The sequence below is a fragment of the Misgurnus anguillicaudatus genome, chromosome 10 (assembly GCF_027580225.2).
Source record: "Misgurnus anguillicaudatus chromosome 10, ASM2758022v2, whole genome shotgun sequence".
NCBI classification, from domain to species: Eukaryota; Metazoa; Chordata; class Actinopteri; order Cypriniformes; family Cobitidae; genus Misgurnus; species Misgurnus anguillicaudatus.
Genome location: NC_073346.2, coordinates 15,412,046 through 15,437,446, shown reverse-complemented (window position 1 = coordinate 15,437,446; position 25,401 = coordinate 15,412,046). Strand labels below are relative to the sequence as shown.

Genomic DNA, 25,401 nt, shown 5'->3' with positions numbered 1-25,401 from the left:
AAGGACCTGTTACGCTATTATTAAGATAAATAAATGTTTTTAAATATTTTATAGAATATGTAGCCTGTAAATGTGAAATGTTTAAATATGTAACGGCAGTACATTTGGTAAATTCACAAAATGAAACAGCCTTGGAAGCCATAAAAATGTACTACAATATTTACAAATATAGTTTAATGTATTAAATCCTATTTATCCATTTAGTTGAATGTATACATGAGAATCATCTGCGTCAAAATAAATAAAAGAGACACGTCAAAATAATTCAACTATTTTAAGCTTTGCGTGACATTAAAAACGGTCACCATAAATTTCAATTTTGACGACTCTGTTACTTTACAAAATACGTTTTTATATTTCCACATATTGCTAATAAATAACATTTTAGTCACTATAAATTAACTTTTTTTCTTAATAAAACACAGAGCACACCAACCAAACGGTACAAATTTATAGTTATTTATTTTAAGTCACTTTAAAATCCACTAAAACAAGTTGTGCATTTTTTATTCAAAATATTTCTTCTGTGTAACAACTGTATAGTATATTTTTTAACATTTTTAAATTTGAAAATAAATTGTATAAAATAAACATGTACAGTACGAACATAAACACAAAGCATATAACAATAAAGAAATAGTTATATTTAAGAAAAGTAGGATACAACTTTTTGGTCAAACACAAAGTTCGTGAATTGAATCTTGCTGGATAAAAAAAATCGAAAAAGCTTAAACGACCTCGATATATATATATTTTTTTTACATAATACAATAATAATAATAATGTTGCTAGTTGCCATTTGAGCGAAAGTTACAGCAGTGTATAAAAACATTGCGAAGCCACACCGGACCTTTAAACCATGAGTGCACTGCGCCCCCATGCGGTGAGGTCATAAAATACATTCACAACACTTGTGAAATGCTAAAAAAAACTGTTGTTCACATTTTAAGGGTACACCCGTTGTTATTCATACATTCAGCATATAAAAGCAACCATTAATTGTTATTATATGTTAAAGCAGAGACGAGGTTGGAAAGGAGTTTTACATTTATGTACAATAACACTACGTAGAATACTTATTTATAATACACATTATAAACAATATCTGTGAATAAACACAAATCTATTGATAGTTTCTCTTTGTATAAGTATAGTACATGTAACAAAGTAACCAAAAAAAGAGCTTCGATAGTCTAAATAAAAAGACTTTCTTAAATAAATCAGTTTAAATAAACCACACATGATTAAAGAGCTTATTACAAGCTTATGGCTGTACAATTTTAAAGATTGACATTTTAAGGCTAATATTTATATATTAGTCACAAACCTTCATAACGAATACTTTGGTTTATTTGGCTAGCGTTCGGTAAAAGTTAGTGTGCGGATACTTGGGCATTTACCAGAGCATAGTAGGCCTCTTGTTTAGCCATGAGTTGGGCATGCGTACCCTGTTCAGCAACCCGGCCATTCTGAATGACCACGATGATGTCAGCATTCTGAATAGTGGACAAGCGGTGGGCAATGACGATACAAGTACGGCCAAGACGAGCATCATCGAGAGCCTTCTGAACAATCTGTATCACAGAAAAAAGAGAAAAGTGTCATGCATGGTTTTCGATCCACATTAAAACAGTTTAGAATTACATTCCTATTATGAAGAAAAGCCAAGTACAAAACTGCCAATGAAAATATTTACAGTATTATGCTTTATAAATTGGTAAAAGCAGTTGCTTGACCTAACACTTTGTTATAGTCTTTTGTTTTAAACCCTAACCCTGTCTCAAAGATACAACACACATGGAGTTTAAATCCATGAAGCAGCACTAATTGTAAATGCATCCTTAAGGCTCACTTGCACTTAAAGGAATAGTCCATTTTCTTAAAAGAAAAATCCAGATAATTTACTCACCACCATGTCATCCAAAATGTTGATGTCTTTCTTTGTTCAGTCGAGAAGAAATTATGTTTTTTGAGGAAAACATTGCAGGATTTTTCTCATTTTAATGGACTTTAATAGAGCCCAACATTTAATACTTAACTCAACACTTAACAGTTTTTTTCAACGGAGTTTCAAAGGACTATAAACAATCCCAAACGAGGCATAAGGGTCTTATCTAGCAAAACGATTGTCATTTTTGACAAGAAAAATGACAAATATACAGTTGTGGTTTAAAAGTACATATTTTTTTATTTTTCTTGTCAAAAATGACAATTGTTTCGCTAGATTAAACCCTTGATGCCTCGTTTGGGATTGTTTATAGTCCTTTGAAACTCTGTTGAAAAAAACTGTTAAGTGTTGAGTTAAGTATTAAATGTTGGGCTCCATTAAAGTCCATTAAAATGAGAAAAATCCTGCAATGTTTTCCTCAAAAAACATAATTTCTTCTTGACTGAACAAAGAAAGACATCAACATTTTGGATGACATGGTGGTGAGTAAATTATCTGGATTTTTCTTTTAAGAAAATGGACTAATCCTTTAAGAGTTCACACTAAAGGGCCACCTGCTGGTTAAAATGAACATTGTCCTCTTGTTGCATCAAAGTGAGACAAATTACTTAACTTTTTACAGAAAGCGGGTAATGTAATAAATAATACATGGCTGTTAAAGTTAAATATCAATAAACTTAATTATTATTAAATTATAATATTAAATTATTATAATTAATTATTTATGCATGCATTTATGCATAAAAGTGAAAATAATAGCATATTATACAATAAATATTGTAGGTGTACAACCTAACTAGGAATAAAAAAATCGCATTACAAACCTTCTCGCTCTCTGTGTCAAGGGCTGAGGTCGCTTCATCCAGCAATAAAACTTTAGGTTTGCGAACCAGCGCTCGAGCAATGGCGATTCTCTGCTTCTGTCCTCCAGACAACTGAGCTCCTTTATCTCCCACTCGAGTGTTGTATTTCTTAAAAGAATGACAAAAAATATCATAAACCCATTCAAACACAAAGACATGCATATTAATGCATAACATCCTGCATACCTCTGGAAGTCCAAGGATAAAGTCATGTATGTTGGCTTTCTTTGCAGCTTCCTCGATCTCCACCTGGCTGACGACACGGCTGTTGTCTCCATACTGAATATTCTCGGCAATGCTGCAGTCGAACAGGATTGGCTCCTGAGACACCAGACCCAGCTGTGCACGCAGCCAGGCCAGGTTCATCTTTTTGGTGTCTGTCCCATCTGCTAACTGTGCGAAGATTAGACAGCGTATGAGATACGAGATATCTTGAGCTGAGGTCACTTTTAAGACTTTCACCCGAAGAACTCACCACTTGACCCGCGGCAGGGTCATAAAAACGTTCCAGAAGCTGAACGGTGGTGCTTTTCCCGCAACCGCTGCCACCCACCAAAGCCATAGTCTGTCCCTGAGACACGGACACGTTGAGACCCTGCAGGACCTTTACGTTCTGACGGGTCGGGTAGCTGAAATGCACATCGTTGAATTCTATATTTCCTGAAAAGTCAGACTGGGAAAAATATGCATATTAATGATTTGTAAAAATGCTAATGTTTCAATGGTAGAGGAATCAACTTACTAGTTTATCTCCTGACTCATCGTAGATGTCAATGGCTGGTTTCTTTTCTATCAGCTGTATGATCCGCGCAGCTGCCGCTTTGGCTTTGGCAAAGTCAGGAGCGAATGATGAAGACTGACCGATGTTCATAGCGGCAAAGACGATCACAGAAAATACCCTGTGTATGATAACCAATGAATCACCCCGGTGTTTACAGAGCGTGAATGAATTAAATAGTAGAGATTTCATATAAACTGTACTTACAGAAAGACATTCTCGTATTCGGTGTAGCAGTGAGCGATGAGCCAGGCTCCAAAACGAAATATAGCAGCATTAACCAGATAGGGAATCGCTTGGGAAAGACCATAGGTGATTCCATAGATGGGTGCTTTACACAAACTTGACCTAAAACATCACATATTTTCATGTGTTATATGGCCAGTGCATCAAATCAGATTTGACTGTAGCTAAGAACATGTATTAAAGAGGTCATGACATTAGGAAATAAATTTGACTTAATTTAATGACAGGCCTTGGTATCATTAATACATCCTGCAAGTTTCATAGTTTAAAACACCCTCCTTATAAATAATAAAAGAATTTGCGTAATCGTTGTCTTTGGAAAAATCTAATGAAAATGGCTGGATTAGTGATATACATATATATTAAGGGTGTCACATCGATCGAAATTAAGTCACAACCTCGAACTAAAAAATGGAATCGTCAAAGCTGCCACGCCCCCATTTCACGTCTGGTCGGCTTGCCAAGCGGGAAAAACACACGTGTTGAGTGCTGCGAGTCAACCTCCTCTAACTTGGCTAGCTACAGCCAGTCAAAAGATAGCATGGCAGATGCAGGAGACACCACGCGACCTGCTCTTTACATGGGAAACAAAATAACAGCAAGCGCCTCCCGTCTTCAGCTGAACTAACTCAGAGCACGCAGAACGGCGTCTGTGCCGGGACCGGTCGTTTCTCTGAACTGAGATCTGTTTAAGTTGCACAACAACTTATTTCAGTTGCTTAAGAGTTAAGAAAACAGCATTTAAACATGACTTTTTGGGGTATGGTCTCACAATCTCGTCTGACGGTAATAAAAGCTCGTTTTTAAAGTACTGACGAGAATGTTCCTCTGACAGGAAGTTTGTTTTATCAGGTATGTGTGTGTATCATATTTTTCCACTGGCAGCACGACTAACAGGGTAGGGCATCTCCGGGTTCAAGGTCAGATATTATATTTCATAAAAGTCTAGTCTAAAAATGGCATAGCATTTTTTTGTGCTTTCAAACAACAATTTTTTTTTTAAAAATCGGGAATCGAATCATGACCTTAAAATGGAAAATGTAATCAAATCGAGGATTTGGAGCATCGTATATATATATATATATATATATATATATATATATATATATATATATATATATATATATATATTTTTTTTTTTTTCAATTTACTGTCATATAAATAACCGCATAATGGGCTTAAAAAGAGAGTGATTGAGAAGCTGTATTAGTAGTGATGTAGCATGCAGGCTATCAATCTTAGCAGTGGGCGGGACATCGAGTCAGGCCGAGTGCTCTTAAGGAAAGGTCCAAGGGTCAACCTTCCGTTGTCTATCATGAAGCCGACATGGAAGTGACTTTAACTGCAATTCATTGACTGTCCAATAGTAGTCTCAGCCTCAGACGTCACACCCACAGACTGTTGGCTAAACGTCTGATGTTTTTCGTACACTTTTCAGAAAACCCTGTGAGAATATCAAAGTCATCTTTGATTGGTTGAAATAAACCAGATTTCCAGGAGACACGTGTCGCGATTAGTTTCGGTCCCTGGACACAAAGCTCTGACGTTCCATGTAGGAAGAGGAACAGTCGTGTTCATAATAATGACCAGTTATCATGATCAGCTAAACACTGGATTCTCAAAAATATGCAAAGTTCGCAGCATAGACTCTCTAAAAGATGTCCAAGAGTTTTGCTTGAGGCAGTTAGTGGAGTCAAAAAGTTTGGTTCTCCTGAATTGCTTGTAGGTGTTAAAAGTGGAGAGATATGCTTCAAACAGACGTTTAACTGGAGCGTCTCATTGGTGTGGCTGTTAATGAAGTGCACAACGTTGTTCTATGGTGAGTAATGTTGCTTATTTAGATGCTATTCGGTTGCGGCTGGTTATTTCAATAACTGACTTGTTGCCAGCCGTCTTGTTATTGTGGGGAGTCCGAAACGTGACGCTAGACGAAACAAACTGTGATTGGTTGTTTGACATGTTGGTCAAACAGCTCGTGGACAGGCTTTGTCCAGAAAAAGCAGTGGAAAACACCAGACGTTCAGTATTGAAGGTCTGGCTACGCGAGACTGGTCCACTAAAGACTGGCTTCAAAAGGGAGTCAATTCCAGTGTTGGGTAAGTTACTCAAAAAAAGTAATTAATTACTAGTTACTAATTACATCTTCAATCATGTAATTAGATTACTTTACAAATTACTCTCTCCAAAAAGTATTTAATTACTTATTACTAATTACTTTCTAAATCCTATTTAGTACATGATAGAAGGATAGGCTTGAAATGGCTCGAATAAATATATAAAAGTACATCAATTATTCTGGTCCCACTTTAGGGTCCAATTCTCTCTATTAACTAACTATTAACTACTTTTGCCTCAAAATACTCCAAAAACTAATACTAAAGAAGTTATAAATTTTAAGTATTGGTAGAAATGGGGAGGGTTAAGGATGTAGAATAAGGTTTTGCAGAATCAGGCATAAATATGTGCTATTAAGTATAAATAAACAGCCAGCATCTCATTAATATTAATGCTAATAATCAACCAGTTAATAGTGAGAATTGTAAACTTAAACCATGTTAAATCCACTATTGTATTATAATTGTTTAGAGTCCATACACAGTATTTAGTTACATCAGAAGTAACTGTAATTAGAGTACAAGAAAAATAAGAGTAATCCCTTACTTTACTTTTTCAAAGGAAAAGTAATTTAATTACAGTAACTAATTACTTAGTAACTAGTTACACCCAACACTGGTCAATTCCCATAGACCCTCATGTTAAAATGCCCAACTTTACAGTAGAAATAAATGTTTTTACAGCCTGGTACAAAAAGTGATTTTTGTCTATATAGCAGTGGCGGCTCAATCGGGGGGATGCAAAATATGTGTTCGGAGTGTCATGTGTGTTGCCCGTGTTTTCAAAATATGTGTTTGTTGCGTCATGTGACCCATTTGCAGCACAAAATAAGTGCCTGCTGCACACGCGTCAAAACCGTCTATGATAAAAGAGACGCTCACGTTTTTCTTTTTTCTTTCTACGCATGAGATTATGCGAGTATCTGGCACACGCGAGCCTCTCCTTTATCATAAACCCTCTAGATGTGTCAGCAGCAGGCACTTATTTTGACAAGACACATGATACAGGTTCACTCGACGCCCCGAACACATATTTTGAAATTACGAACCACACACATGACGAGCTACATACATGATGTGACGAACTTCGCATCGTGCGCCCTTGAAAAAACAAGTCAGCGGCCGCCACTGGTTAAAAGTACCTGCTTTAAATTAACAAACTATTAATAAACCTACCATCTATGTTGCCGAGGCATAAGAGTTATAAATTAATATTTAATTAGGAGATTAGCTATCATTTTAACAAATGTCTTAAATACACTGTATACACAAAACCCTACCTTTAAGATCTTAAAAATGTTTTTTTTACCGATATGGTTTACTGAGGCTGTCCATGAATTTGTGAAAGAAGACATCTTCACGGGTTAATGCGACGACCGTCCTGAAGTTCTCCACGGTTTCTGTAGATATCTGGGGGTGGAAGTTTTAAACAATAATTTAATTTCGCAAATCAAGAGATTTACAAGATAAATGTCACCGAATTGCTCTGAAAAAATACGGGTATATAAAAAAATACAACCAGTGTACCTTTCCTGACATCTCCAGTGCACTTTGATCTTTGTTTGTATGCCCTGACATGGCTTTCATCTGTATGGCATTTGCCCCCGTGAGGAAGGGCACACAGGCAAGGATGAGCAATGTGAGCTGCCAGCTATGTATAAATGCAACAATGATAGCAATGAGAAGAGCACAAATAGTGTTTGTAGCCAATCCTAATCTTGATCCTGCTGCCTGAAGACAAAAAAGACAGAAGAAAAAAGGTTATTGTGATGATCCATTTTTTGATATATAAATAGATTTTGCATGGAATGATTGCATGGTTCCATGAAGAACCTTTGACTGAAAAATGGCTTTTGTGCGGCATTGCTATTAAGAACTTTTTAAGCAACTTTATTTTTAAGAGTGTATACAGCTTATACTTTACATTGACGTATTCGGCAGACATTTTTATCCAAAGTAACAGTGAATTACAAGGTATACTTTATATCAGTATGTGTGCTCCCCGGGATCAAACCCACAGCTTTTGCGCTGCCAACACAATGCTCTACCAATATAGGAACACTGTTAGAATGATATTATTTCTTCATTTTACATTTAAGTACTTAACATCTAATAAGTAAAAAGAAACTGCATATTTAAGATTGGAGATTTTAAGAAAGCTGCAGTGTTAATATGTGAATCTTACAGTAAAGTAGATTCACCCAGGCCTATAACAGTGTCGAGAGATGGATGCAATGAACTGGAGCCAAAAACACAGGCTGTATCCACAGTGAAAGCTTAATTACTGGTTCTGATGGCAAATCACTGTGTTCCACTCACCCCTTTAACCAGAGACGCATCTGTGGCTAATTTAGTGGTCAGGACTCCCACAGCATTGTTGTTGTCATCAAACCAGGCGATCTCCTGTTAAGAGAAACAGGCGAGAATGAAGCATGCGTTTCAATAGCCGCTTGTTTGTGCCAGATTAGCTTTCTGCTCCGTCGGATGTATATGGTGATGAAACGGGAGACATGGGATGTGTGCCATACCTGTCGCATCATGGCATTGAAAGCCTGTCTTCTCAACCTCATGGTTAGAAGCTCCCCAGATTTACCAAACATGTAGCCCTGGAGGAGAGAACAATGTATGTGAATCCTGGGAGAATAACAAAATCTGGATGTTTACAGTTTCTGTATATCTTTCTGTGACATTCTGGTCTATACATATGGCTCGGGGGTAAATAAAGAGCTCAGATGCAAAAGCTTCTAAACATTACCTTCGGCATTAAAAATTAGATAATGACATAGACTGAATGCTCTCTGCACGTATTATACGTTCATCAAATACTTTTGATTTAAATCCGCTTAATCCCAGCCTCAGGCCATACAGAAATACCGCTTTGTTTGACCCGTTAAACATCACAACTAAATCAATTGAATAAACAATGGCATGCGCAAGTCACAGTGCAAGGATTTTTTTTCCCGGTTAAAGAAGGTTAACCGAATATTAACCGAGATTTAACTTAGTAAAGACAGTAAGGAGTGGCTCGAGACTTTTTAAAGAGTGGGGAGTTTTGTATGTACTTAGAGGGTTTTGCAGTGAAAGACAGTCAAATTTGTTAAATGCCAATTAAATGACTGAAGTGACATAGTCAGGGCACTGATCAGGGGGTCGGTCATTTTAAGGGTTAATCGCAAAAGGGTGATTCTCACGAAATCCAGATTTAGAAGGTGTCCAGCATCAGAATTTTTAAAAAGCCCTTGAAGTTTTTTTTTGGAACATATAAGATTAAGGTCTGAACTTACTATAACCATTATTTTTAGAGGATTTAAAAATATTTCCTATAGAATTATTTACATTTTTAGATTATCATTATCAAAAATTATCATTACTGCAACATGATATTACATTAAATTTATGCATTTACAAACATATGTTTCGGTAATGAGAACTAAAAAGTTGTCTAGGTACTATGACAAACAAAATTTCAACTTTTATCTGGAGAGAAAAAATAAGAACTGCTTACCTGGTAGCCATCTTGCAATTATGTTCCTTCCAACTATTTTTAAAAAAATGTTTTTAAACAATGATTGAAACAATTGGTTGCGGAGGATGAGAAAATTGGTCTTGGACACATTTATAATCCTTACTATTGTCTTTACATTTACCAATGATCACCAAATACCACATGTTTCTTTACTCTTAATGTTTATAGTATAACATGCACTGAAGCTTTATATTTTTTATTTTTTAATTATAAATATTTCCATGTCAAAGAACCCAAATCCAGTCATGGACATGTTGCGGTAATGAAAATTTTCTTTTTAAATTTTGGAAAAAACAACAAAATTGATTTATATGATGTCATTTGAAATCATGTGCAAAATAGTACATGAAGAGATGTTTGTAACTGTATACTTCTTATTTTGATACTCTTACTTTGCTTTTACTTTTTTTTTATCAAAAAGTCTAATTTCGCGAGAATCACCCAAAAATTTTCCAGTACACTAGAACTTTCGTTCCCTAAGAATTCCCACAATGCAATGCAAAAACCAGATGATCCATATGTTCCCTTACCAGAAATCACGTGACCACACATTGCTAGACAGGAAGGGACCACAATCTACTTAAATCTACTACCCAGAGGTCCATACCAGTGACCGTACCTATGTACACACTATACTGATTCATGACCTCAGGAGTTATGGAGCTGATTGAGACACACCCACAGTCTCCTGCGTGTGCACACCCACTAGAGAGAGAGAGACGTGCGCACGCACTGTTTTTGTAATAATCGAATACCTTTTGATTCATGCATGCTATAATTGTTCACATCAGCATCACAATGCATTGTAAAAACAAACAGTCCTATCAAGGAACGTTTCATATTTAGCTAAATTAGTATATAAAAAGTCATAGATAAATACTTTTGCTAGACTACACAAATTATGTTACCCAACTGCATGATTTATACTATTTTGTACTATCATTGCCTGTTATCTGTTATATCTCAAATCTCATCTTCTACAGTCAGTAGTCACCAATGTCATGTTCATGTGTCAAAGGAGAACTGGACTTCCCGGTTCAGTCAGTTTCTCTTTTTCACGGTTTATACATCATTGGAATTTTGGTTACAATACAATGTCACCTTGCTCACTGGGAGACTGCAGCTTTTCTTACTGTATGTTTGTTAGACAATGTGTTTTTTGTAACGCCGCTTTGCAACAATGTAAAGTGTAAATAAATCTGAATTGATGTCTTACCTGGAGGAAGTATGTGACAAATGCTACTCCTCCAACTAGCAGAAATAAAAGTGAGAACATCAAAGTCTTTTGTCGCTTCACTTCGGGATCAACTTCTGCAAACACCTAAAAAAAAAAAAAAAAGGAAGTTCACACATGATAAATCATTACACATGATATGCACTGCCAGGGTTCTTAGAAAGCTTATTTCTTTACTTAATCTTATCATATGAATTCCTTTTAAAACAATATGAGGAAGCAAAATATACACGCAATAGATATTTTGGTTTAGAGATGTGCCAACAAAGACAAAAGGACACTCACACCAATAATTTTGGCAAACAGGATGGCCACGCAAGGATAAACACCTCCACCCACAAAGCTGGCCAGTATGCCCACCAGCAGGTAAGGCCATTCCGGTTTGTTCAGAGCCAAAACCCTTTTGAAAGGGATTTCTTCAGCTTTCTCCTTTTTCTACAAGACATTTTTCAATGAATTTGATAATATTTATAAATGACCAAAACAATCTCCTCCCCCTAGTACTGTAGTTATTTTAATCAGTGCAAAACTTCTACCTTTTTGTCCTTCTTATTCTTCTTCCTTGAGGACCTCTTTCTGGAGGACTTCTTTTCACGGCCACTGCTGCGTCTGGAGCTTCTTCTGAGGGTCCCGTTCTCCATTTTAATCTCCACTGCTTCCTCAGGAATCTCTGTGTCAGTAGATTCCTCCTCAGTCTCTCCTTCAGATGTCATGTTTGGGATATCATCTTCATTAGCATCAAGGCCTTCATCATCATCATCAGGTCTTCCAGCAGTCTGGGAAATACAATAATTTAGGCAACAACCCCATATATAAGAAAAATGTCACACTTCTGTATCGATTAGATAAGGGCCATTTCACCGAATCGGTGCCATTTCTGTCCCCAGAACATTATATGTATAAAAATGCAAGAAAACTAACTTTAAAATACATTGTTATTAAGCAAAATTACATAGAGCACTGAAAAAAAGATCTCTATACTTTTCCTTTAAATATAAAGCATAAAATTCTTGTAAGGAATAAAATTCAATAAAGACATCTGAAATTCTTTATAGAAAAATGTATAGGTCAATTTTTTTTACCATAGAAAAAGTCATAATATTTTAGATAAAATGCAAATTTTAGTCATTTTACTCAGTACAGTTACCCAACACATTCCCCCCTCTGAAAATCTACATTACCTGAGATTGGCCAATACTCAATTTGAAAAGTAAAATATGTTTGTTATTAGATTTAGTGTTAAAAAAGATTACAAATTAACTTCAATTTTGACAAGTTACAAAATGCAAATGGAACCAATTCGTGCAAATGGCACCACCCTGCTAAAAAAACCCGCATCAAACCAGCATGGACCAGCATGGGAATTATGCTGGTTTGATGCTGGGTTAGCTGGTGGTCACCAGCATACCAGCACCAAAACACAACATTTGCTGGTATGACCAGCAAGGGATGCTGGTGCTGATGCTGGTTTAGCTGGTGTTCACTAGCAAACCAGCACCAAAACACAACATATGCTGGTTTTGCTGGTATGCTGGTTTTTCCAGCAGGGCAATTGGGTGAAATGGCCCACAAGTTAGTATACAAGTATACCTGTTGTGTAACGAGAGAATAGTACACTCCTTTCTTAGCCATGAGTTCTCTGTGGGTGCCCTGTTCCACAACTCGGCCGTCGCTAAAGCCTGCGATGATATCCGCCGAGCGAATAGTCGACAGGCGATGTGCAATCACGATGGTGGTGCGCCCTGCTCTCGCCTAAGAAATGACACAGGATTATTATCTGCTTTTGTTCACAACTTTTGATGTTTATCATAAAAAACTGTTACACTGTAAAAAATATATTAATACCCAAAAAAATAGTTGTGGTGCATTACCTTGTCCAAAGCCGCTTGTACGATGGACTCGCTCTGGGTGTCCAGGGCTGAAGTGGCTTCATCCAACAGGAGGATTTTGGGGTTTTTCACAAGAGCTCGAGCAATAGCGATCCTCTGCTTCTGCCCTCCACTGAGCTGAGCCCCCCTCTCCCCAACCATAGTGTTCAGCTTCTGTCTCCAACAACAAAAAAAAACATTAAGACTCGTACTCAGTGGCATAGTCTACGTGATACGCAGGTATACGCCGTATACCCACTAGGAATTGTCAAAGATTTCCGTATACCCACTAAAAATAGCATGAGAACGCGTAACAGCATGGTTTTGTGACATTTGAAACTTTTAGTCATAATTCAGATGTGATGCACTGACCATTAGCATGATACACTTGCTACTTTAGCGGGTTGAAATGCAAATACATATTAGGCTATATATTTGGTGTGTTTTACTTCGTGCCGAACTGCGCAATCCGATCGGCGAGTGAAATCAAATTACTATAGCGGCGCAAAAGTGACTGGGGAGCAGACTGGTGGGGCGCCACAAGAACCCGCAGGCGAGTGACAGCAAAGTACCGCGAGAGCGATTCCAGTTATCAAATGGAGAAATCTGCTTTGAATCGCTCTTGTGGTACTTTGACATCACCAAGAGGTCTGCTTAGCGCCAAATGAAGTCGAACCTGCAGTGTAGCTGCTCACGCGACACTGTAAACAATCCATGTGGAGAAGTGAACGAGTGCTGCAACATAAAATCCGGACAGTTAACAACGCACATGTGAGTAAACAACATTTAAATCATCAGTCCAGTTTATTACTTTATTTGGAGGTACGGATCTATATGCAATAAAATAAGACCGTGTTTATGTCCTGATGGTTTTTAGCTACCTTCAGTTCCTCTTTCAGCATGTTTGCTTGTACTTCACAGTGTTAAACTTCCCTTCTCTGTGTTCATTTATATATCTACGTTTAAGATGTATATGATCTTAAACTTCTGTAAGGAAATTCATGTCTGCGTTGATGTTCGGTTCAGACTTGGAAATTAAAGATAATTTTCTTCACTTTGGTTTGGGTGTCTAATGTTAGGCAACATGATGGTCTTGTAATAATTATGTTGGCTTGAGAAAGCCAACATACTGTTGTTGCACTTAAACTTATTATTATTCTTTTTCTTCTGAGACTAAAATTTCTAACTCTAACTCCTCCTAGAGCTTTTAAGCTACACACACCAAACTTTGCACAGACCTTCAGTCTGATCTGACTTGAGTTGCTATATCTTTTCTAAGCGATCGGACTTACGGTTCTCCTAAACCGTCCGATCAAACGTCCCAAAAAAGTCCCATAGACTTACATTCATAGAATGTTTAGGCTGAGTGTTTATTTTCAAATTCTAACTGTCAACTCTCACTCATACAAATACATTACATCATCTCTCAACCTCTCTCAGTCTATCTCTGTCTCACAAAACTCACTCAATAGCACAGACAAACACAACTACACACATACACACACACACACACACACACACACACACAACCACACACACACACAACCACACAGACACACAACCACATACAACTACACACAGACACACAACTACACACAGACACACAATTACCCACACAAACACAAAATTATATATAACATACTGTCACAAAAACACAGACATGCACACACACACAACCACACACAGACACACAACTACACACAGACACACAACTACACACAGACACACAATTACAAACACAAAATTATATATAACATACTGTCACAAAAACACAGACTCACACACACACACACACACACACACACACACACACACACACACACACACACAACCCACAACCACACACAACCCACCACCACACACAACTACACACACACACACACACACACACACAGACACACAACCACAAAATTACACACACAAACATAATTTTACACACACAAACACAATATTACACACTCAATCATACTCACACAAACACACACATAAATGTCCCAACTGCCCTAAATGCCCCATCTGCCCCATTCTGCCCCAAATGCCTCATCTGCCCCAAATGCCCCAACCGCCCCATTTTGCCCCATTTGCCCCAACTGGCCAAATCTGCTCCAAATGCCTCATCTGCCCCAAAAGCCGCATCTGCCCCTACTGCCCCAAATGCCTCATCTGCCCCATTCTGCCCGATCTGCCCCAACTGCCCCATCTGCCCCAAATTTCCCGTCTGCCACAACTTCCCAATTCTGCTCCAAATGCCCCAACTGCCCCATCTGCCCCAAATTTCCCGTCTGCCCCAACTACCCAATTCTGCCCCAACTGCCCCAACTACCCAATTCTGCCCCATCTGCCCTAAATGCCCCGTCTGCCCCAACTACCCAATTCTGCCCCATCTGCCCTAAATGCCCCAACTGCCCTAAATGCCCCATCTGCCCTAAATGCCCCATTCTGCCCAAACTGCCCTAAATGCCCCAAATGCCCTAAATGCCTCAAATGCCCCAACTGCCTCATCTGCCCCAACTGCCCTAAATGCCCCATCTGCCCTAAATACCCCATCTGCCCCAACCGCCCCATTTTGCCCCATTTGCCCCAACTGGCCAATTCTGCTCCAAATGCCTCATCTGCCCCAAATGCCTCATCTGCCCCTACTGCCCCAAATGCCTCATCTGCCCCATTCTGCCCTAAATGCCCCAACTGCCCTAAATGCCCCATCTGCCCCAAAATTCCCGTCTGCCCCCACAACCCAATTCTGCTCCAACTGCCCCAACTCCCCCAACTGCCCCGTCTGCCCCAAACACCCAAATGTGCCCCAACTGCCCTAAATGCCCTAAATACCCCATCTGCCCCAAATGCCCCGTCTGCCCCAACTACCCAATTCTGCCCCATCTGCCCTAAATGCCCCAACTGCCCTAAATGCCCCATCTGCCCTAAATGCCCCATTCTGCCCAAACTGCCCTAAATGCCCCAAATGCCCCAACTGCCCTAAATGCCCCAACTGCCCTAAATGCCCCATCTGCCCTAAATGCCCCATTCTGCCCTAAATGCCCCAACTGCCCTAAATGCCTCAAATGCCCCAACTGCCTCATCTGCCCCATTCTGCCCCAACTGCCCTAAATGCCCCAACTGCTCTAAATGCCCCAACTGCTCTAAATGCCCCAACTGCCCTAAATGCCCCATCTGCCCCAAGTGCCCCGTCTGCCCCAATTATCCAATTCTGCCCCAACTACCCTAAATGCCCCATCTGCCCCATTCTGCCCCAACTGCCCAATTTCTGCCCCAAATAACCCATCTGCCCCAACTAACTTAACTGCCCCAACTGCAGCTCCAGCTATTACTCTCAGACTAGGCTTTCTCAAGCCAACATAAAGTTTGTTCACAAACTTTAACCTCATCTAGTTATTAAGTAAAACCCTATTTTCATTTTTAGACAATGCATGTATTATAATATACCACTGCTGGTCTATTGCAGGTATACAAGTATGTTTACAAATCTGATAAACAAATTCATGGGTCTGCAGTATGAAACATAAAACAGCAGATATGTTTCTTTTTGACTTAAGAGTTAACAAACGTAGCTCCTTTCTTTATATTTAATACTGTTTATACAAAATAAAATAGCTCTTACATCTGGTAGTTTGGAAATGAAATCATAGGCATTGGCTTCTTTGATGGCCCGTTCAATATCCGCATCCGTGGCGTCTTCGCGGCCGTAGCGTATGTTCTCTGCGATGGTGGTTCCGAAAAGGATCGGCTCCTGACTCACGATGCCCATGTTCTCACGCAGCCAGCGAACATTCAGAGAACGGATATCATGACCATCCAGAGTCACCTGCGACCATGTTGCATAAAAGCATGAGGACAAATCTAGACGTCTTTCTTTCTTAACATGAAATGAAGTAAGCCTGGCTGAATTTTGAGCGGTAAAATGTTATGATCGCTCAGAATTACCTCTCCTAACTCGGGGTCATAGAAGCGCTGCAGGAGCTGAATTGTTGTGCTTTTCCCACAGCCACTGGATCCCACCAAGGCAATGGTCTTTCCACGAGGGACCTTTAAACTCACACCCTGCAGAATCTGAAGCAGGACACATTTACATTTATACACTTGGCAGAAGCTTTCATTCAAAGTGACTTAGAGTGCATTTATAAGGTACATTTTTTTATCAGCATGTGGGTTCAAACCCATGGCCTTTTGCACTGCTAATGCAATGCTTTACCACTGAGCTGCTACTACTACAGTGTTCCTGTAGCTTCAAGGATATGTCAAATCAGTTCTTATAAATGTTAAATTAAGCAGGTTGGTAAAAGTATACATGTAAACTCCCACTGTGGGGAAAATCAGGTTTTTATTTTTGTTTATATGTCTGTGTGGTGTTTTTAACAAATTTTTGGAAAAGCCATGTGCAAATTCATTATTCAACACCATTGCTGAGTGTCTCATTCCCGTGTTTCCAATGTCACAAACATGTAACCAATCAAGTCAACACAGCTGAACGCATGGATCAGGCATTGTGTGAAACCAAACTTAGCAGTTATGTGTCTGAATCTTCTATACTGTATGTTGCATCTATTTACATAATGGTCCGATGTGGTGGGGACTAATGGAGGCAGGAGCTATTTCACGTGTTTGGAGCTGTGCTGTTGATAAGAGGCGGGGACTAATTTGCATATTTACAAATATGCATGTACTAAATGAGGCAAGGGTGTAGAGTTGCATTCAAGCTGTTTTAAATCATGAAGAAATTAAGAGTTTGGTTCCAAAATGCGATAATCGCCATATTTGAAAAAATGTTACCGCCAAAATCAGTATTGTATCAGGTCAGTATTAAAAAGTAAATTCTTAATTTTACGCAAAATCCAATATCCACCGTGTTATTTTGTCATATTTTCCCCTTTTTTCCCAAAACAAGACAAACGCCACTCCTCCTTCTCTGCCGAATGCAATAAATCCGCTTAACCAATCACAGCGCACCATTCCATGCATTGAATATACACAGAATCCTAGTTTTCCTTATTTACTTTGTACTTCGTGATCAACAAACATAAAAAAACTTGGATCATGGATTTATTGCATTTTGCGGAAGAAAAAAAATTTGTTTTTATAATAAATCTTTGAAAATCAAACTATGGATTTGAATTTTTTATCTTATTATAACCTAAAGATCTTGTCACTTTTTTGGTATAGAATTTTTTTTTTACCAATTAGAAAATGGAATTATTGCATTTTGGAACCAAACACTTCAACTACTTTTACAGGTAAACCCTTTATATATGCTATTATGATGCTTAAAGATGAGTTTTAACTGATTAAATTCTTGACTACAGTAAGACTCTAGCACCTTTATCCAAAATGATCAAGATACACTTTATCAGATTTTGTTACCCATGACCTTGGTGTTGACAGGAACTCGTGATTTTCACCAGGATTTGTTGAAAATATGCAATTACTTTACCTTCACATCTGTTCTGGAGGGATAGCTGAAGTGGATGTTTTTGAATTCGATATCTCCTCTTATACTGTCCGGTTTGTGACCTTCTTTGGAACTGCTGTCAATGGGACGGGGCTGGAACCAGTGCGTAACAAATAAATAATTTTGTTAAAATGAAGAGTTGAAACATTACAAAGAATGAACTGCAAAGAACCCAGACTGAAAGTTTGTACCATGTCAATAGTTTTGTAGACCGCATAGGCGGCACCTCGTGCCTTTGCGATGCTCTCCAGATTTGGAGCTCCCTGCCCTAAAGAAAAGGCGCCAATCATCACACAAAAGAAAACCTGGTGATAAAGAAGTAGAGTCAAGCTATCATACACTACAATCAAAAACAGAAACAATGTTAAGAATTTTTACAAACTTACAGTAATGACTCGTCCGATGGTGTAATTCTCCGGTTCATCCACTGAGAGTTTTGTCCCATACCAAAATGCCAGCGCGTAAGTGCCAAATATAACGAACTGCGTCAGCCCCATAGACACATTAGTGGTAACCGCTTTCTTTATCCCAAAGTTCTTTGCATCCACCAAGTTTTTCTCATACCTAGAATATAAAAATATGTCACTCACAGACACAAGCTCAATACAGTTTGGTTGCATTCTTAGCATATGGAAGGCCTCCTGATCTTATCAACCTGTTTTGTGTAACACAGTTCAAGAGTTCAAAGTTGTAGTGAATTTTTAGCGATGAGTGAAATGTACAGAATGTGCTCACTTCTCCACTGCTTTCTTTTGGCCGTTAAATGCGACGACAGTCCTGATGGCAACCAAAATCTCTTCGGCTATGGCTCCTGCTTTAGCATACGCCGTCAACTCCTTACTGGTCAGACTGGCAAGAATCTGTTAGGGACAGAAAATAATGTTTTGCATCCCTTAAAAATCTCAATCTTGTTGGTTGCCAATGCATTTGTACTGTATAGACGGTTTCAGCAGTAACAACATAAACAAGCGGCTGTCGCGGTCCGCAGTAACTTCCGGTAAACTCCGCTAATAATAAATAACAACAAAGTACTTTAAACGTAGTTTATTTATATAACAAGCAAAAAACAACACATAGATTACCTAGGAAACCAAAACATTTGTTATTTTTGAAGAGGCATTTGTTCAAGAGATCTGTTTATCAACTAGTTAGACCATTAAAAACGAAACCGGAAGTAAGGTTCCGATCCAGACGTGTATCACGTGCATCCGATGAAACGTCTATATAATGTGCTGTGAAGACCAAATGCCCAGCAACTAAATGCATTAATGCACTAAAGTTATTCAATTCATTCAAATTAAACTGGCGTAATATGAATTTCACACATACTTTAGACCAAACAGCCGCCGATCCTGCGAGCAGGGGACTGACGGCAAGAATGACCAGTGTCAGCTTCCAGCCATAGATAAAACCAATGATGAAACCGGCAATAAATGTGCAGAAGAACTGGACAAACACAGAGATTTTGTCTCCAAGGCCATCGTTGATTGTGTTTATATCACTGTTTAAAGACAAAGAAAGGGATTTGTACATTTTGGGTACATGCATCAATCAATCACCTGACATAACACAGAACTGACAGTCCAGCAAGCAATTTTGCGTTTCAAAGACATCTAATAGCCATCCAAACACAACCCAGACATCTAGGCTTAAAGAATGGTTGTCAGTGAAAACGTGATAAATAGCCCAGAAATAAAGAAGTTTATCACAAAAGTTTAATGCCTTCCAGAAAATGTCCTTCTTTAACTTTTTCCCTGTCATTGACAAGTTAACTTGTCAATTAAGAGAAAACGCTTTCCTGCCAATGACGAGTTTTTTCGGCAATCCACAATACCATTATTATCCACCAGATGGCGGTCTTACACAACTTATGCAACCAGAAAGCAACCCCTCCCCCAAACAGTTAAAGGGACACTTCACCGATTTGCATTAAGCTTTGTATCGTTAGAACCCCGGTCGAGCTTGGACAGACTTGTAGTGGCTGTACTCTCTTTGTGTGCTTATCCATCAGATCAGGATATGGACGTTTGTTTGGTGAATGGTCCCGGGCAAGAAGAGGTACTTTGCGCGTGTTTATTTCACAGACGTGTTTCGGCTTACGAGCACAAGCGCTGAGCCAGCGCATCTGTGGAGTATACGTATTGTGCGGTGGACGCGTTTGTGTGCAGGATTTTCTTCTTTGGGAATATACATGTTTGGCCAAGCACTCTAAAAAATATATCAGAAACTGAATGAAGCTTGCTCCTACTCAAGCTTCGTACCGTATATGGACAGAGGCGTCCTGGGTGCATATTTTAGAATCCTAAACTGGAAGCGACAGCCAAAACCTGCAGGGATAAACGGACGTCTGACTATAAAGTGAGTATTTCTATTTTCTTTGTTATACTTATTTGGCATTTATGTACAAATAGCATATCTGAGCGGTGTTCCGACTAATGGGAGTGGCTTGCAGAGCTGTGCATTATGGGAGTTGTAGTTTTCCATACAAATGAGCCCTGAAGTCTCGTTCAAATAGGCACAAAATTCTAAATGTATGTTACATTTTGACTACAAATATGACCCACTTCAAATTAAGATTAATGTTTCTACCAATGAAATTTCCCTTTAAGACGTATTTCACAAAAACGCAATTATCTCAGCTTTTTGCTCAAAATTTTGTATTTTTGAAGAAATCTACCCATATTTGAGAGGTTATAAAAACCGAACAAATGAAAATAGGATGAAAGCAGAGGGTCTGTTCTTTCATTTGATATATTGTATGTTTATATTATTTAAAGAAGAACATTTTCTGGAAGGCATGGAACTGGCGCTGGCTGGCAGCTTTTTAAAAAAAGAAAGAGTTAAATATATAAACACAATATATCAAATGAAAGAACAGACCCCTTGCTTTAAAAAAAAAACATTTCATCCTATCTTCATTTGTTCTCCCTTTATCACCTTAATACCAAAATACCACATTTTGGGCAAAAAGAGTTTTTACTGTTTTTGGCCTAAGTGGATGCTTTAGTGTTTTATAAGTTGTGTAAGAGCTCCACCTAGTGGATAATAGCAGAAATATGGATTAACATAAAAACTTGTTATTGGCAAGCAAGGAAGCGTTTTCTCTTAATTGACAAGATAACTCATCGTTGGTAGGGAAAGAGTTAAATAAGTTTGTCAGGAGCATGGTCATGTAACCCAACCAATCAGCACAAAGAGGTCTCTACACTGTATATATTTCTAATAATATTTTAAGATATATTTATTTTTGCAACATCTCTTCTACTACCCACTGCCTCACTGTCGGGTAGTACATCTATCCCAGTTAAAGATGGGGGGTTTGGGCTAAAATTCCGAGCTTGGAGCCCTCCCCTCGGAAGCACGCCAAATTTTCTTTTTTTAAATTATTATTATATTACCATATTAATTACATGTTAATGCAAACTTGTGAAATAAAATACATTAAATGAAAACATGAAACCAAAAACATTGCAATCACTGTTTGAATTCTTACTTTCATGATGGAATAAAACGACATGTAAACAAATTCTTCTTGGCTAGAAGTGGGTTACACTTATTTGGTCTATAGTTAACCCAGATGGTAAAATGATTGCTATTGCTTGCTGGGAGGGTACTCAGTGACATTGAACAGATGTGTTATAAAATGGGTTTGAGGAACATTGCATTTTGTTTCACTCACTCTGTAAGTCTTGTATTCAGCTCTCCGATCTGATGAGTGTCAAACCATGACATCTGCTGGTGAAGGATTGCGTGGAAGTACTTCTCGCGAATCCTCTTTGTTTGCTTTGTTGCAGTCAACAGGAACAACGTTACTTGGAAAAAGCTCAGGACTAACACCGAACCCCCGATCGCAACAAAGTAATAAGCGTGTCTGTAAAACAACAAACCCACCAACTTACAGTAAGTCACGTATCAACTACATATTTTGCAATTGTGAATGACTGAGAAACATTTGAGAAATGTCACTAAATCATTCATTATGAAGGACCATGTATGTGACACCAGACGCTACTCACTTTGACATTTTGTCTTCAATGCCTATTTCAGGAGAACCAGCCAAACACCCTGTATAGTTCGATGTGAAGTTAAAGGTGAAGTTTCCTGCAAACATTCAAGGAGAAACAATTCCTGAAACCAGAAATACCAGACCATCCAATACCACATAAAGGGAAAAAAATGCAAAAGTAAATATTTATGAAATATTGCTGAACCGTTACAGTAAAGGTACTTTCTACAGTTAGATCTAAACATGACTCAAGGGCTCACTTGACAACCGCAAACACGGTATGACATTGATCCTTGTTAATGTTCTCTTTACCTTACATAATTGTAGGTATTACACTTTAAACGTACCCGTCGTATTATACTGCTGCCCACTGACCACAAAGCTGTCAGTCATTTGTCCAAACACCACACACATGAGAGGTAAAGCGACGCCATGAGCAGCAGCACACACCAGGCCAATCAGCATAAGCAACACCTCTGGACAGGTGGCATACCGAAACTGCAGCCCATAAAAACATGCGAGTCAAGCTTCAGAACACAGTGACACATGACTGCCTCAGGGCTTCTCATTATCATCACTACCATTACATCAATGCATTGCATACAAAAGCTAATTTTACTTAATAGTCTGGACACCTGCGTGCTCTTACCAGCTGAAAAAATCCAACTGCCTTCGCCGAGTCTTTTTCTTCTTTAGGCTTTTTCTCCTTTTTGCTATTTGAACAGAATGAGAAGTGTAAAACGCACAATTGTTATGTAATGCACAAATATGATAAAAAAAATGTTCTTGCAAAAATAAACAGTAAGGTGCCTCTTAAGGTGGCCTGTTTGTATGTTAATATATACATGTAATGCTTTTTATGTAAATTATCAATAAAAAATATATATATTTGCATGCTCTTGCAAAAATAATAAAATCTTAACCATGCATATAATATTTAGGAGTTCAATGACTCGATATTACTTTGAATCAATTATGATTCAAATAATACCAAAGCTGCAGCAACACTTTTATAATCTGTGTTTAAACATTAAAACTACCAAACGCAACTGTTCTTTTTGAAATCTCCAATAGGCCTTTATTTATTAAATATTTATAAATAAATTTAAATGTTTTATAATACTTTATATACAAAATGATGTAATAATTTCCAAGTATCTATTCTCAAGAAACCTCAATCTAAATGTAAATTATAAATAGAGATTATATATGCATTTTATTTAAGTATCTCATTCATAGGCTTGTGTTTCAAAAGGGTCTGGCCTTAAGGCATTTTAAAGTTGGATTTACCCGAACAGGCCTTTTTTCTTTGGTTTCACAGAGGACTCCTCCTTTGGTGGCTCCTCTGGTTTGTCTTCCTGAGGATTTTCAGTCGGGGTGTAAGCTTGGTTGACATGTCCCTCAGGTATCGCCTCTGAAAAAAATTGGTTTATGTTTACACAGAGGAAGCAGGTGTGGTGTTCGTCTAAGGTGTCTTGACACCACAGTATCTGAATAATTAATTCTAAATTAAGGGCCAACCTTGTTCCAGACAAGTAAACAACTCTGTAAGAGTTGACTTTAAAAAATATTATCAAAACAGAAAGCATACCATGTGGGTAAGGTGGAGGATCTGTCGACTGATCACTTGACTCCTCTATCATTGTGACAGCACAATGTTTATCGGTTGCTAAACAGAGAAAAGTTGTGTCAGTTTAGCTGGTTTAAAAAAAAAAAAAAAAAAAATAATTTATAATTCCATTAGAGGTAGAGATGAAAATGAAACTATGACATGAAATGTGGGATGAAGGAAACGAATAGACTATGATACTGCTGTATTTAAATAAAGAAGCTATACATAACAATAAAGGGAGTTTTACTCTGTCATCATGTCCCTCCTGTGTCATTATCTCACGTGGACGCACGTGTGCGTTGTTGCATAAATGCAAATATTTACAGGAAATTACACTGTCATCAAGCCTAGATTTAATTTCATAAATCACTCCTGTTGGTTACATAACCAGTTAAAAAAATCAACGGAAGTGAAAGAAAATTAAACTCTGGCCACGTGGATATGACACTTGTCTATAATCGACTAAAAACGGTCGCTTTCAAATCATGAGCTAGTTGTCACCAATCTTCACATCTGCATTTCAAATAAAATAAACTTTCTTTTAGCATAAATGTTAATTTACCACACAAGCCCACAGATAAAATATATATAAAATAGGGTATACATATCAATAATATATCGATATACATTTACTTACACCATGTGCTGATGATGACAAACCTGCAGGCAGACAGACAATCTGTTGGTGGCTACAGAGAGGATGCTGCTTTATACCGCATTGTGTCACCTGGACACGCCTCCCTCACTGTGTCAAGAGTTAATGAATTACAAAAAAATGTGGCCCAACAATGACAGGTACACAACGACTTTTGACCTGATAGCAAAATAATAGGTTAAATGCCAATTTACAGGAGATATTTGTAATTTAGATTGTAATTTAGTCGACTTGGAGGAGCAAACGTGGGCTTTCATTGTTTTAGACGATTTAATGGAGCTTTTCTGTGTAATTACAAGGACAGGTTGAAACTGAATGCATCTCGTGACTACGTAACATTGGCTTTCAAACCTAGACTAAAAAATCATTAGGTGTGGTTGACTTCATGTGGCGCTGCGCAGAGCGATCAGCATATGACATCGAAGTACCGCGAGAGCCATTCGAACCCTGTCTTCTCGCGATAGTTGATGTTACGTGCCGACCATTCTGCGCAGCGCTTCATGAAGTCGGGCGCACCTGTAATAAGATCATCCACAACGTCTTAAAACGTTTTTGCCTAGTTAAGTTAAATAAATACATTTAAAAATAAATGTGGTGGCTAGACAGAAGTAGAAGTACACAGAACAGACTCAATGACGGCTGAGTAGAACTGAATCAACAGACCGTTACAAACTGAACTTCCCTGGTTAAGAAAGTATAGCCTCTGTTGGGACTTTTTTGACAATGGAGTCAGTGTGATTGTCCCACTTTTGGTCCTGAGATGGTGGTGCCCAGGAACCTTCCACAGTGCTGTCCATAATGGGGAGTGCTGGGCAGTCCACTATCATCTCCACTGTTTGCTCCAGACTGTTGTTACTGCACCAGACAGACAGACAGACACCTCCAGTCTGTAAGCAGACTCTTCACGGTTTTGTAAGGCACTGTTGTGTCATCTGCAAATTTCAGGATCTTGACCCTGGGGTCTTTTGCAGTGCAGTGATTAGTGTACACATCCTCTGCACAGGTTGAATGGCATGAGGGCAGGAGGTGTTGGTGAATGTGTGAAGTGCAGGTCAGAGAGAATGTGGGGTGTGAGTCTGGACTTCCTAAA

General features: G+C 38.4%; 1 protein-coding gene across 1 annotated transcript; it reads right to left on the bottom strand.

Moving 5' to 3' along the window:
- Positions 1-443: 443 nt before the first annotated feature.
- Positions 444-24,419, bottom strand: abcb5 (ATP-binding cassette, sub-family B (MDR/TAP), member 5). The gene is made up of 29 exons (XM_055211345.2): positions 24,294-24,419; positions 23,636-23,713; positions 23,335-23,458; positions 22,694-22,757; positions 22,392-22,542; positions 22,055-22,139; positions 21,718-21,909; positions 19,368-19,539; positions 18,774-18,898; positions 18,425-18,602; positions 18,230-18,343; positions 18,021-18,131; positions 16,517-16,642; positions 16,194-16,397; positions 12,581-12,751; positions 12,300-12,461; positions 11,246-11,485; positions 10,995-11,144; positions 10,692-10,796; positions 8,478-8,555; positions 8,269-8,352; positions 7,477-7,680; positions 7,259-7,359; positions 3,797-3,937; positions 3,554-3,710; positions 3,287-3,484; positions 2,998-3,204; positions 2,773-2,919; positions 444-1,574 (listed from the first exon to the last, which is right to left on the bottom strand). Exons 2-29 carry the CDS (start codon positions 23,685-23,687, stop codon positions 1,374-1,376), a joined length of 4,044 nt encoding a protein of 1,347 aa, XP_055067320.2. The 5' UTR covers positions 23,688-23,713; positions 24,294-24,419; the 3' UTR covers positions 444-1,373.
- Between the last annotated feature and the right edge of the window lie 982 nt (positions 24,420-25,401).

Bases quoted from the DNA above. Each gene is read 5' to 3' on its own strand.
- abcb5 (XM_055211345.2), bottom strand. From the start codon at position 23,687: ATGATAGAGGAGTCAAGTGATCAGTCGACAGATCCTCCACCTTACCCA. The intron at 7,360-7,476 runs GTACACTGGTTG...TTCCACCCCCAG, and splicing joins CACTGGAGATGTCAGGAAAG to ATATCTACAGAAACCGTGGA. The intron at 3,711-3,796 runs GTAAGTACAGTT...TATCATACACAG, and splicing joins GAATACGAGAATGTCTTTCT to GGTATTTTCTGTGATCGTCT.